We start from the raw sequence: 14,934 nt of genomic DNA on the forward strand, positions 1-14,934 counted from the left end.
CCCCATGTTTGCAAAGTGCTACATTTAAACAATGCCAGTGCAGATGTGCCACCTGTTACCTACAATCCCAGGAGAAGAAGTAAGCAGTATTATTCTTCTGTGCAGTCAGGAAAGCTGTGCTAACATCTCACCTAGGCCCTTCTTCCTTGTACGTAAACCTGTACACTCTAGATCTTTCCATCGGCAATCCTTTCCTTGCTTGGAACAGTTTTGCTCTTGCTGTCACATAGAAAATTTCACTTTTGTGTACAGAATCAATGTCTGGGGGATTATTGTGACATGAGCGACACACAAGCTAAAGGAAACATGAATTTTAAAAAGACAAGTTGCAGAAAGTCAGGAATACATGCTAAAGCCTCCCAGGGAGTAAACATGGCATAGGCTCAATGGAGTCTACATGGGTACCTTGCGGGACCTGAAAACACTGGGGTGAGTCACATCAAATATGGCAGTTCTCACCTCATGCATGCCACAACAGGAGGGTCTAGGGCACAGACTGTCCATGTCTCTGGGAGGAGGTGGGGAAACCAAGCCTAGATGGTTGTGACAAAGACGAACTGGCCCTGAAAGACCAGCAATGTATGCTTGCCAAGGAGTCAGTAGGGCAAGAATGTGGTTGTTCTGGTCCAAGGGGAACAAGGGTATTGACATCTAACCTCAGCAGGTTAGTTTCCAGGGTGGCCGAGCTAGCAGAGGGCACTTAGAACAGCTCAGTGGGCATGAAGATTATTATCAAGGAGAGTATAGATCTTCTATCAAGGAGAGATTGGATAAAGGAGATGGGGCATAGGACTCAGGCCTGGGAGAAGTAGCTGGCCAGACTAAAGGAAGAGATTTGGGCTTCCTTACCTGCCAGGTAGGTTCAGCGACACTCCTGGATCAAGAATATTAAGTGGTGGGGAAACTAGACCGTAAGCAGAAGGCGATCACTGTTGTAGAGCCCACAGCTGGAGAGAGCAGCTGAGAGGGTCAGAGTCCCTACTATCGGTTGGGGGTCCAAGACTGGCTTCAGTTCCTCTCAAGGATGTAGGCAAATGAACCAGGAGCAGACCCGGGGCTCTCACCTCCCGTGACCCGGGGCTCTCACCTCCCGTGACCCGGGGCTCGTCTCAGCTACAGGCAGGCGCCAGAGATGATTCCCAGGCATCCTCATTCCTAAGCAGCTGTCTGGCCTCTCACTTGCTCTGGGGTTGGCCGTGATTGGCCAGGACCACCCTTGTCAAGCCTGCAGGAAGGACTGAGACAGGCAGAGGATGACAGCCAACCTGGAATTTTCTCTCCGCTCCACCGATATGCACCCTTGGAATAGAAACAAACCAAGGGTTATTGTGTTCTGTAGTTGGTTTGTTGTTTTGATTTTTAAATCAGCCGCCACAGCCGTGCGAGGGAAGTGGTGTGTCTGTCCTTCCTGCAGCTTCCTGACCACCTGAGTCCTGCGTTAGTTCCCCTGCCCGGGTGGGGGAGGCAGGGAGGACGGAGGACAAACCTCTCATAGGTGATGTGTGTTCTGCCTCCTTCTCTTCCAAGCAGATGGCAGCCGTGGGGAGCTGTCCCAGCCTACCCTCACGATCCAGACTCACCCCTACCGGGCTTGCGACCCCGTGGAGATGAGCTACCCCCGGGACCAGTTCCAGCCCGCCATCCGGGTGGCTGACCTGCTACAGCACATCACCCAGATGAAGAGAGGCCAGGGCTACGGGTTCAAGGAGGAGTATGAGGTAAGAGCCCAACTGGGGCACAGAAGTTTTATGGGTGCTAAATGCTTGCTACTCCAGTTGTGGTCCCCAGACCAGCAGTGTCAGCATCACTTGGGGGGCATGCTGGAAAGGTGCCATCTCAGTCCCCACCCAGACCTACTGAATCAGTTTGCATTCATACCTTCCTGCAACAGGAAGACAGAATGGCTCAAACCCCATCCTACCTGTTGTTAAAAAAAAAAAAAAAAACGCCAGCCAGTGATTTCTGGGAGACCTGCTTGCTCGTAGTCACCTCTGGCCTTGTTATCTTGCTTCCGCTGTGATCTCAACACCCACCGGACACCCGCACCAAGTCAGTCTTGCCTCTGGTGTCTGCTGTCTTCTCTTTCTCTGTGCCCCTTCCCCGAGCATCGCTAATGCAAAGGACTTTGTGAGCAGTGGTGGCTGTGAGGCCTGGAGAATAAGAGAAGGATTGCAGTACAGAAAGCGCCTGACTACAAGTCCTCCTGAGGTTCTGCTCTCCTGATGCATGTCTGTCCACTCCCTCCCACCTGTCTCTGTTCCTCACTGTCCTCAAAATCTTCATTTTTTTTCTCTTTTTCCCAGCAGCCTGGAAAAGAATTCCTACACTCCCCTTACTATTATGCAGAACAACTCAGCTTTCTCTGCCTCTGGCCTTTTGTCTCAGGCCTTGCCCATTAGGCCTCACCTTTTACAAAGAGTAAAATAAAATAGGAGGAAAAACTCATTAAGATGTTTTCCTGAACTAAAGAGCACCTCACGCCCCCAGAGGAATTTTGCAAGCCTCCTCCTGAAGCCAGCTCTGAAAACAAGCCTATCTGTCTTTGATTCTCCTTTTACTCTCTCTCTCTCTCTCTCTCTGTCTCCTCCTTCCTTCCCAAAATATCTTTCGAGCATCTACTGTATGCCAGGTTCTGAGTTATATGTACTCGTTTTTTGTGGGTTTTTTTTTTTTCACATGCAGCATGTGCCCCAAATATGCTTGCTTCGGTTACACTGTGTGCAGTGGGAACACATTGACTCAGACTCTACACATTTGGAATTCTCGATAATGCAGACTAAGTTTATCTCTCAGACTATATTCTGAGAAAGAGCTTACAAAGCAGTATTTCACAAGCTGTATGAGGTCATGAAATGGTGCTAAACTGGGGGTCCAGACAGCCAGATTCCAAGACAATAAACTGTGTGATATTAGCATATCATTTTGCTTGAGTTTTAAGATTCTTTATTAGTTGAATGGAGAGTTTGGATAAGGTGATTTCTAAGGGGCCTGTCGGGTGCTAAAACTTTACGAGACTATAAAAGACGGTGGCAGGGGGCATGTTTGACACATTTATGAGAACAAAAACGCTTATGTCAATGGAGGTGAGTAATGACCAGCTCAAGAGAACGTACGTTTAATTTCAAATATGGTCCAAGTAAAAGAGCATTTTTCATATGCTCAGCCTACGAATTATGGAGGAAATTGGAATAATAGTTGAAGGAGATGGTCTCGTCACTTCCCATCCCTGGGCCTTATTTCCTAGGGGTTTCTTTGAATAGTCCCAGCCCCTGACAGTGTTATACACGCGTGCTTATGCTCCCCTGTGTAGATCTGACTGGCGAGCGAATGTCAGGAGAGAGTGTGCTGTCCCTAAAGGCACATTCAGTGCCATGAGGGCTTAATAAGTCATCAGTCCTACTCTTCCATTTGTTTTAAGATTTGAATAACATTGGGACGCCTGGGTGGCACAGCAGTTAAGCGTCTGCCTTCGGCTCAGGGCGTGATTCCGGCGTTGTGGGATCAAGCCCCACATCAGGCTCCTCCACTAGGAGCCTGCTTCTTCCTCTCCCACTCCCCCTGCTTGTGTTCCCTCTCTCGCTGGCTGTCTCTATCTCTGTCAAATAAATAAATAAAATCTTTAAAAAAAAAAAAGATTTGAATAACATTAAGGGAGACTGGTGATTTATCAGAAAGGGAACAAATAGTCAAAGACCGAGGAACACTGTTCTAGAACCTGCAGTCTAACACTTGAAAACGAAAATACACATACATTTGACTCCTTCGCTGCCTTTCTTTCCAGAATGATATCTTTTTGGAAAGTATCCATCCCTGCATGGTAGGATTTGGGTTGATTTTTAAATTTATTTTTGTGCCTTTTTGCATTTTCCAAACTTTCTAGCATGGGAACGGTCTCTTATAATGAGAGAGAACACACTGCACGTGGTTCCGTCATTTAGACCCCAAACGGAAACCTCGCTAACTAGACTAGCCTTGCGTTCAGTCTGTTCAAATTGTATCAAGCAGTTAACTGGGATGGTTAGCTTCTAAGTTAACACCTTTTCTGATTAACCGAAGGTTAATTAGGAAACGTTACTTTATGGGAATCTTTCCACAATGTGTCCGTCCCCGTTCCTAGACTCTATCTGGATACTGCTTTGATCATCAAAGCTCCCATGATGTCTGGAATCCACATAATGGGCATTGAAGTCACAGTTCTCCTTGAAGACTGTGCCCTGTTGTAGACATAAGGTTCCTGGGCCTCCAGTCCTACTGTCAAACCAGCACGCTGTGGGTGCTTTCTTGCCTGTCATTCCTGCTCAGTTTTGTGTCGTTTTGTTTCTCATACAAATGAGTGGGTGTGACAAGTTGACATACAAGTTGACCTCTGAGGGGCACCTGGCTGGCTCAGTCAGTTAAGTGTCTGACTCTTGATTTCGGCTCAGGTCATGATCTCAAGGGTTGTGGGATCGAGCCCCACATCAGGCTTTGTACTCAGTGGGGAGTCTGCTGGAGATTCTCTCTCTCTCTCTGCCCCTCCTCCCACTCATGCTCACTCATGCTCTCTCTCTCAAATAAATATTTTTTAAAAATAAGGGACCTCAGCTTTAGCAAAGCTGTGTCTTCTAAGATTCAGTTCAGCTTTATAATCATGTATAAATTCGTTCAGTAAATATTTGCTGAGTATTTACTATTCCCAAGGAGTGTTCTAGATATTTGGGATACAGTAGTGAACAAAATGGACAAAGGCCCATTCCTTCATGAAGCTTATGTTCTAACAGGAGAAACAAGAAATATATAACAGACTTATTTTATTAAAAGCCTTGGAGAAGAGGTTCAGCGCTCTTCACCCTAGACCTAGGCTGATGTCAGAGTGGGCCAAGTGTGCACAGCTTCTATACTTGAGAAATATTCTCTAGTTTTTCAACAAGAGGACAGAAAAATGTCTTACGAATGCATGCTGATACAGAATGAAGGCTATTTTCACCATTCTTGATGCTCACAGATAAGGGGGAATGACTTGTGAATACTGTAGCTATGAAACAAAAAAAATTAAATGTGTAAATTCAGACCAAAAACAAAGTTATTTTATAACAATTCACTTAGTGCAATATGTTAAAAAATAATGTTGTATGTTACACAGGGAAACGTCCTATTTGCTCTGTTAGAAACTACCCCAAATCTTAGTGGCACAAAACAATTAATGTATTGTGCACATTGATTCTGTGGGTCAGAAATTTGGACATGGCACAACAGGGTCTGCTTCTGCTCCTCAGTGCCTGAAAGCTTGACATGGAAGGCTCTAGGGCCAGGGCTGAAATCATCATAGAGTGTCTTTACTTTTATATCTAATGATCACTGCAGGCTGTCTGCTGGGATCTCAGTAGGATTGCCAACTGGCACACCTATCCATGACCTCTTCAGGTGGCCTGGGCTTCCTCATAGCATGGTAGCCTCATAATGTTGGACTTCTTACATGGTAGCTCATAGCTTCAAAGGCGAACCTCTTAGCTAACAAAGTAGAAAGTACATCATCCCTTGTGACCTAAACTTGGACGTCATAAAGCATCACTATTATCTCATTGTATTGGTCATAAGCAAGTAGTAACTGCCTTTATTCTAGGGAAGGGGAATTAGACTCCATCTGTTGACAGACAGAGAGGCAGTTGCAATATTCTAAAAGAGAATGCAGAACAGGAGATATTGGAAAATACAATCTTTGGATGATACAGTCTTCCACAAGTACCATGGAAAAAGAAGGGGCGGAGCAAGGAAAGGAGATGGTATATTCCAGGGACATAAGGGAAGTGGGGTTCCAAAATTAAATAGGGTAGAAAGGTAGCCCTTAATTAAAAGATAAGGTTTGAGCAGAGACACGGTGGAAGAAATCTAGAGGAAGAAAGTTTCAGATCAGGGAAGTACAAAGAGGCTAAGGGTGACATGAGTAGAGTAATAGAAGATGACATTGGAGAAATAAAGGGGCATCTAACCACATAGTGCCTTATAAGCCATTGTAAGGACTTTGGCTTTTACTCTGAATGAAAGGGAAAGCCAGTGCAGAATTTTGAGAAGGCAAATAATCATCTGACATTATTTTGAAATACTCCTCCTAGCTACTATGTTGAGAAGAGACACAGGAAGGTCAGGGAGACCAGTTATGAGACCATGGCAGTAACCCATGTGAGAGACAAAGGTGAGTAACCCAGGTGAGATACAAACAAGGTGTGGCAGTGGAGGTGGTGAGAAATGGTTGGATTGTGAATATATCTTACAGATAGAACCAACAGGATTTCCCAGCACATTGGCATGGCGTGTGAAAGAAAGAGAGGAATCAAGAGTGACTCCAGGGCTATTATCTGAGCCACTGGAAGGATGGGGTTGCCACTGACAGATATGGGGAAGCCATGGGAGAACAGACTTGGGGCCAGTGGAACAACTGGGAATTCAATTTTGAACTGAGTTTTGAGATGCCTATTAGACCATTAGTGGAGAAGGATGGTAGGTAGTTGGATATATGATTCTGGAATTAGGAAAGAAGCCTGAGTTGGGGAGAAAAATTCAGGACTTCCTGTCACATAGATGATATTAAAGCCATAAGACAACTCAAAGTCATGAGGCCAGTGAGCATCAACAGAGATGATAACCAAGGACTGAGCCTTGTGGAATTTTGGCTCAATGTGTGAGTACTCTCCATAGACCAGACGTTACTAAGCTCTAGGAAATGAGAAGAGATAGAGCCCTTGCCTTCTGGGAGAATTTAGAGCCTATTCTTAGACACAGGCATATAAACTGATCACTTCAATATCTTGGCAAAATGTCACAGTAGAGGACTATGGGAACCCTTGAGGGGTGGCGTGTATTCAGCCTAGCCTGGGGCTGGATGGCCATAGGCTTTCTAGAAGACATAAAGCCTGAACCAAAGCTTGAACAACAGGAATAATCAAATGAAAGCAAAGAAGGGTGTTCTGGGCAGAGGGACTAGACCAGGCTATGGCGTGGAGATACATATGGCAGGTTGAGTGAAGAGAACCAGAAGCAATGTGGCACACAAACTATGTTTGGTGCACAAAGCATGGAGGGAGATGGGGCTGGAATTGTCAGAAGGACCAGGCTGGGGTAGGGAAGCAAAGGGACATTTGTCAGGCTAAGGAGTTTGGATTCTATTCTAGTGGTCATGCAGAATCATGGAAGGGAGCAGCATTTTTTAAAGTTGAATTAGCATTTTAGATGTAATTGTCTGGCATAGATCAGAGCAGGGAAACCAGGGGCAGGTAGGCGGGTAGGCGGCTGGGACACTAATTGAAGGAAAGGATGGAATTGCTCAAACCAGGAGACTGGGCCCAGAGCCCAGACAAGCCCACACACATTCTCTCATGTAGAGACATAAAATCAGCTCATGCTCTTTGGCGTGTAAACTTGAGTCTCTCAATATATATAATTTAAGTTCGATGACTTGAAGTCATGTATGAATCGTTCTAATAGTCAAAATGCCTAGATTCAAGTCCTGTCTCTTTCATTAAGTAGCTGGGTGACCTTGGGCAGGTCATTCTCCTTCCTGGGCCTCCATTTCCATATTTAGGCAATGAGGGAAAAGCGATTGGCCAAGTGATCTAAAAAATTCTTCTGTCCCACATATTTTGTGAGCCTAGGTAGGAATTAATTGTCCAGGCCAGCTGGATCTCCCTGCTATTGATATATCATCCCACTGGACCCCTTGCTGGGGCTACCACCCCCATAGTTACATCTCCAGTCCTAGCAACCATGATTGACCAGGAGCCCTGGGTTCCCAGAAACTCAAGGACCTAAGGCAAATTAACTGCACCTCACATACTAATATGAGGCCTGGAGGTTTTCAGTCTTGGCCATACATTAGAATTATGTAGGGAAATTTTAAAAACACCAATGCCCACGTTGTTCTTCAGACCAGTCAAATTAGAACTCCTGGAGGTGGGATCTGGAGATCTGTATTTTCTAAGCTCTCCCGGTAACTATAATGTACTTTCAAGGTTAAGGGACAGTGGTCTGAGGAGACCCATGGAGTTCCCAGTGCATGGCTTGCCTGTGCCCCCAGACCCATCACCTCACCTACTCTACTTGCTGCTGGTCACCTCTGATGCCATGGGGCATGTGATACCCCCTCTCAGAGGCGATGGAACCCAGCCACATTGAAGCCGGGAGGCCTTCTGCACACAATCTTGGACTGCAGAGTCTTCCCTCTTCTCTGTCCTATTTCTCCCAGCCCAGATTCTCCCACCTTCCCCAGTTACAAAACAAAAACCTTTGCCTGCCAACAAATGCCAGGAGATGTTGGCTGGAGAGAGGAGTTGTCTGTGAGCCCGGTAAGCCCAGGCATTATCACGGTCAGAGGAGTAGCAGGCTCGAAGAAGATGCGAAACAACAGGAAGGGGTGACTTTGTCATAGAGAGAAGTGAAGCATTTTAATCCCAGTCCAATCCAGGCAGTCTGTCATCATAATGAATGATGAGCCCAGTAGGGTGACCAGAAGGTATCTGGTTGTTACAGCCCCATTAAGACTATTTAAGGCAACAAGGAACAGCTGTGAGGAATAGGGTACAGCCTAATGAAGAGCAAACATTTGTTCATTCTCCAGCTCTGGACAGACATGCCACATGCATGTCTGCTGCGAGATGAGGCCGGGGTTGCCATGTTTCTCCTAGTCAGCTGTGGGTGATGGTGGCAGGCAGCCTCTGCGTGGGGCGTCACCATGGAGATGAGTCCTTCAGCACACCCCAGTCCCCCCTCTCTGCTCAGAGCCACCTGAGCAGGGGCAGAGTAGACCTCCCGCTGCTTCTCCCACAACTTTTTCTCTCCTCAGTTGATAAGATTAGTCAGAGAGCATCCCCCTGGCAGGCAACTCCTAAGAGATTCTGGTCCCCCTCCTTAATTTTCGACTGAGAGGGATTCTGGGGAGGGGCCTGGGGAATTAGCAGCATGTGCCCCAATCATGAAAGGGAAAACCATGGCTGTTCTCCAACTCTGGGAACTCACAGTGACCAAAATAGGAAGACCTGGACTCCACCTGCTCATTTCACGCCACTCCCTGTGGACTAAACTAAGGAGAAAATGGGCCATTTTCAGAGGGTGGCCCAAAGACATCAGTAAACCATGTGGGTTCGGACTTGAAAGATTTTCTAGCAAGAAAAAAATTCATGTGGGAGAGACTGTTAACTCAGTGCTTTCCTTTGAGCCTATTTTTATTTTCTACTTCTCTGTGTAACCCGACAAACAGTATTTTCTGCATTTGATATGAGAGCTCTCCCAAACCAAGTGAGTAATTTTTAGATGGTACCAGAGAAAAATCCCTTGACCAAGAGTCGAGACTTGGTTTTCAGTCTGTTCCTGACATGCTGGGTGGTCTTGACCAGAACTTGTCCATCCCTGGGTCCCCTTCTCACCTCCTGTGAAATACTTGACTGAATAGCGTGGACTCCGTAGCCTGCTGGTGTATATGTTTCTCCTTCATTTGGCCAGAAACACTGAGTGCCTACTGTGTCCCTTGCACTGCTGGAGCCCTGGAGGTAGTCAGAAAGCTCAGCAGAGGAAATGAAGACCCTACTTTAAAGGAAGACCATGGTCTTACTACACCTTGTACTTACATAACAAACCCCGGTTACGATGCTTAGCGGCACGTAGGTAAGGCCAGCCCAGGACGAATGTGGGTGGTGGTGGTAGTGTTTTCGCTTTTTGTCAGTTATTACTGCCAAGATCAATCAGAATCTTCACAAAAGATGAGACACTGAGTTGAAGAAAAGTAGAAGAAAGCTGGGTGGAGGAAAAGCGTGTGTGGCTGAGGGAACCACAGCGTGCAGGGGCTCAGAAACATGAAAGAATTGAAATGTTGAAGCCAGTTCTTAGAAGAGAAACAAAGATGCCCGCCCATGAAAAAAAATAAAAATGAAACCAGCTGCGGAGATAAAGAGGAATTTTACACCCCTTGCCCAGTTTTCCTGGACAGAATTAACAAGGCAACAGTCATGCCTGTTAACAGCCCTCCCTTACCTCTGGCTGACTTTGTTTCAAGAAAGAGCTTTTGGCCCAGAGACAGCCACCCAGAAGCTTGTACACAAAGACGGAGACAGTGTGTGGAGGGGACCACATGTCAGTAGCCTAGAATGGGATGCAGGGACCTGCCCCCCACCAGATCATAGGCTCAGAGCTGGGAGGAAAAGAGGTACCCTTGTGTGAGCTTCCCCAGGAGACAGAGTCTTCGTGAAGGCAGGGGCAGTCTTACTCTTCTCTGTTCTCCAAACCATCTGCAAAATAGTATATAAATACTAAATATCAGCTTCACTGAATTACACAGTGCTGGCAGAAATCTTTGTAATTAAGAATAGTTCTATCCAGGAAAAAAAAAGGCAGTATTTCTTTTTTTTTTTTTTTAAGATTTTATTTATTTACTTGAGAGAGATAGTGAGTGAGTGAGAGAGCACAAGCCAGGAAGAGAGGCAGAGGGAAGAGCAGACTTCCCCTCGCCCTTTTTTTTTAAAGATTTTATGTATTTACTTGAGAGAGAAAAAGGTAGTATTTCTTAAAGAAAGACACCAATGTAGAAAGACTGTCACATCTCTGGGCTGTCTCTGTAGGGGCCCCGAGTATCTGCCTTAAAATTTAAGTTGACTCTTCCCCAGGAATCTGCTGTTTCCATTTACGTTAGTGCCTAAGACAGTGGTTCTTAAACTGTGCCGTGTCAGAATGGCCTGGAGAGTTAGGAAAGAACATTAAGACGCAGGCTCATTGACACAGGACAGGGCCCAGACCTCTGGATTTGTGAATGACCACCAAATTTGAGAACCACGGTCCTAAAATTTGTTTTTAAAAGAGACCTTGTGGCTTTTAATGGGGGCTGTTTAAATGGTGCTCTGTGACCCTACACACAGACACGCACTCAACTCTTCCGCCTTGATCAGAGCTGCTGTCACAGACAGATACCCCATCTCGCTGCCATCTGATTTTCTGCTCTGCTTCCCCAGCAGAACTCATAAATTATCGTCTATTTAGTGACATGGTCGCAATAATATTTGCTCTCCTGATACCACTCTGAGTAGATGTCATTAGTCATCCTCTCCTGCCTTCTCTATCCACATTTATAATCCCTAAGGCATGGGCTTTTCAGCTCAGAAAGAGGAGTTTTTTGCAAGCTTGGGCTTTGCCAGGGCCGCCACTAATTCATACAGCTCCTTTGGGTGAAAGAGCAAAAGTGCACCTGTCTCAAGATACTTGTTCATAATATATACAGAAAGGTATCGTGCCTACCAGATGTATGATGCTCCCTCAGACATGGCACCCTAGCATTGTGCACAACCAGTACAGCCATCCATGGGGGCCCTTCCCATCCACAGCTAGCCCACGGACGTCAGTAAACATGGGTGTTGACTGAACTCACGGACCTCCGTGGAGACCAGACCGTAAGCTTCCCACAGCTCCACGAAACTCTTTCTCACTTCTTGAATACTCGGTCTTACCAGTTCCTAGGGTGAACAACTTGTCCTAGTTTGTCCAGGATGGTCCCAGTTTTAAAATGAATATCCTACATCCTGGGAAGCCCTTTGGTCCAAGGCAAACCAGGACAGATGTTGCAAGGAGCCCCCGTCTTTGGTCTTATGACAATAAACTGGACATTCGTGATCAAAGGGAGGCAGAGAGTGAATTCCAGAAGTAAGCCACAGGCACTCGAGAGCACATCCTTAGGCAAGACTGGGATGGAAGAGCCTCCAAACACCTGTGCACCAGGCACGGTTACCCCGGGTAGTCACTGATGATCACCCAACTCCACGGGGTGTTGTTTGTCGTTTTCTTTAATTTACATGCTATCAAATCCATTGAGGGGGGGCAGAGGTATACAGTTCCATACGTTTTAACAAATGCACAGAGTCACGTAAACACCCAGATACATAAGAGTTCCATTGGCAGAAAATTCCCCATGCCACCGCATAGAGTCAAACCCTTCCCCCACCCCTAGCCTGAAGGGTGTGTTCTTTGCATTTTAGCTTGTTAGGCTATAAACCGTTCTGAGTGCTCAGTATTGTGAGCACTGCGCATAGAAATAGCCACGTCCTCCTTGCCTCCCCGTCACAGGTGCAGCTAAACACTGGATCGTGGCTCGAGCAGGTCCAGCACCTGCCGAGCAGCCGTCCCCACCCACCCAGCCTGCGGACCAGGCTCAGAGACATGGCAGGGCTGGGAAGGGCGAATTATTGACTTAATTTTCAGAAAAGTTCATTGAGACTTGGAATGACAAAACATTTCCTCGAGGCAAAGCCCTGTCTTTTCCCTGGCTCATAGGCATGGCTGGTGGGCAAGAGGTGTTCTTGACAAGAAAAAAAATGAATGAAAGACCCAGGGAAAAGGGTGCCTTCTTGGGGGAGACTCTCTGGAGTCTTCCCTGCACCGAGAGAGCGCCGTGGTGGGCAGGGTGGCAGGGAAGTCGGGGCAGGCTGGGCTGCTCATGGAGGAAGCAGGCCCTCGGCTGTGCCCTGAGGCAGTAGCCAGGAGGTGCCTGGTCAACATTCCCCGGCCTGGTTTTGCTGCCCCCCAGGGCATATCATATCCAGTTATCTCCAAGGATATAATAACACCAAAGGGAGTGAGAGGGGCATCATAACTGACAGTATCGGCCGAGGGTAGGGGGTGAACAGGGGAATGAAATGGACGGGGACACTCCCAGCCTCAGATCGGAGGTGAGTTGCGCTTGGAAACTCTGTGTTCTGACATTTCACTATTTGTGCATAAACTGAAGGAGGCTTAGGTACAAAGAAGAGTATCCAAAGAAGGATGGCAAGCTTCAGAAAGGACCCTCCTATCCCAGGAGAGCCAAACCAGCAGGTAGAAGGAACCAGCCAGGCATCAGGGACAGTTCTTGGTTAGAGCAGGGAACTAAAGTAGCAAGTGGGGAAACTGAGGCACTGACTCAGCACAGCAGGGCCTGAAAAGTCCGTGACCCCCACCGAGGTCTCATAGGTACATGAGTGTCTGGCTTACTGAGCTCTGGGGCTGGGAGCAAGGCTGGATGGGTGAGCGGGTGGGTCACGGTCACAGGGAGAATTAGTCTGGAGTAGGCACCAAATTAGATTTTATCCTAAAGTCTGGGAAGCCTGGCAGCAAGGATGAAGGGAGGGGTCACGAGACAAGAGCTCTTAGCCACTTATCATGCTTCTGGTCCCGGCTCAGCCTCCTCACCTGAAAGCATGTCCAAAGCATGTTCATTGACGTAGAATAAAACTCATATTCTTGGCAGTGGTTCACCGACCGCCGTTGGCGCCACACCCTCTCTGTCCACGTTATGTATCGCTTGCTTGCTGTTATTCTCTAGACCCCAGAGAGCCCCCCTTTCCAGCTCCAGAACGCACCGAGCTCCTTCCATCTCAGGGCTTTGCACTTGCCCACCCCCCCCAGAATATTCTCCCAACTCTTGCCACAGCTGGCTTCTACTCATCATTTAGTGTTCAGCCCAAATGCGTCAACGAGAGACACATCGGAACACACCTGGAGTTGAGCAAGCCAGGTTGAAATACTGCAGGACATCTCAGGAAGAGGATGTGAGAAAGGGCTCGGAGGCTGCAGGCTGTGTTGGGTGATTTGGGGTTTTGTTCTGGATTGGGCATCGTTAGGCAGTGGTAAGACTAGGGACCTTAATAAATCCTAGCTCTAGGAAAGGGATACTGGACAGAGACTAATGGTGTAAGTGGCAAAGGAGCAGCAGTCACTCCTATTAGCCAGGATAGGGGGTGTTTGGTGTTTTGTTTTGTTTTGTTTTGTTTTGTTTTGTTTTGTTTTGTTTTGTTTTTGGCTTGGACAATATCCATACTGTTTCTGTGTTTAGTTAGGACTACGTGGTGGTCCTGCGTATGCCTTGCCCCATCCTGGTCTCAGAGTAGCCTCGCCTGATGTTGGCATTCTGTGAAATTGTTTGTGTTCAACAGTAAGAAGTGAGGCAATGGTTTTCTCAGAAGACCCTTCCAGGTCTGACTTTTGAGGATTCTAGGAAAACCACAGCTCAGCCCTCCAGGGATGAGGACATCCCCAAATGCATCCTTTAGGACATCCCCCAAATGATTGCCTTAGAAAAGCAACACTGTTGAAGAGTAGGAAACATTTCCACACTCAGGGAGGAGTGTAAAAATAGAGCTCGCACTCTCGGGAGAAGAGAATGAGAAGAGGAAAGCGGAGATTGATAATGGATGAATATAATGAGATGGCAATTTTGGTTTGAAAAGAATGTGATTAGCTCCTAATGACCACCGCCATTCCCTGGTCAATCTCCTGTAACTAGCCGCTAATGTAAAAATAATGCCCCTCGGCTGGCTCACTTGGAAGATGGAGATGGGTCTCTCTTTCATACTTCTACCCCTTCATATTTTTTTTCTTTCAAGAGGTTATCCTGTTACATCGCAGCTCCCGAAAAAGGGAAATGGATATGTGATCAAAGTCTGCCAATAAAGGGGTCATTACTGCTTACTCCTAGGTGGCTCTGTTAGGCCTTGCCTCCTCTACCTCGGTCAACAGCATCACAGCCCCCAGGCTCACACCTCCTCCCCCAACCCCAGCAGGGGACACAGAGGCTCCCAGGGCTGTGTCAGAGGCCCGTGTGGTTTCTCAGAGAAGGACTACTTATCACAACTGCTTTGTTTAGCGTAAGATTTTTCAAAGGATGTCGGCATGCTGGGTGCATCCTGAGGGGTATGGCCTGGATGTTGAGACGACTCCCAAATCTGGGGGTGGACAGGGATCTTCATATCTGTGCTGTGTTGCAGCATAGAGGTGCATGCTAATTCTGAGGGTCCCCCACAGAGCAGGGCAAAGGCAAAGTACATGGAGGCAGAGGAAACAAAATACTGTCCAAACTGACCATAAGTGAGACAGGAAGCATTGTGAAGTAGTGAGCTCTCCATCACTGAAGGCATCCAAGTAGCAGACGTATGGATCAGCTTGTCCACT

At 47.1% G+C, this 14,934-nt stretch overlaps 1 protein-coding gene across 1 annotated transcript in view; it reads left to right on the forward strand.

Moving 5' to 3' along the window:
- The window catches only part of PTPRT (protein tyrosine phosphatase receptor type T), a 776,661-nt gene that overhangs the window by 678,715 nt on the left and 83,012 nt on the right, over nucleotides 1-14,934 (forward strand). The window contains 1 exon segment of the mRNA XM_087853941.1: nucleotides 1,528-1,718. Within this exon segment, the coding sequence (XP_087710067.1) occupies nucleotides 1,528-1,718 (191 nt within the window).

This window comes from Ursus americanus, chromosome 22 (assembly GCF_024610735.1).
Source record: "Ursus americanus isolate L20-20 chromosome 22, mUrsAme1.1.p, whole genome shotgun sequence".
NCBI classification, from domain to species: domain Eukaryota; kingdom Metazoa; phylum Chordata; class Mammalia; order Carnivora; family Ursidae; genus Ursus; species Ursus americanus.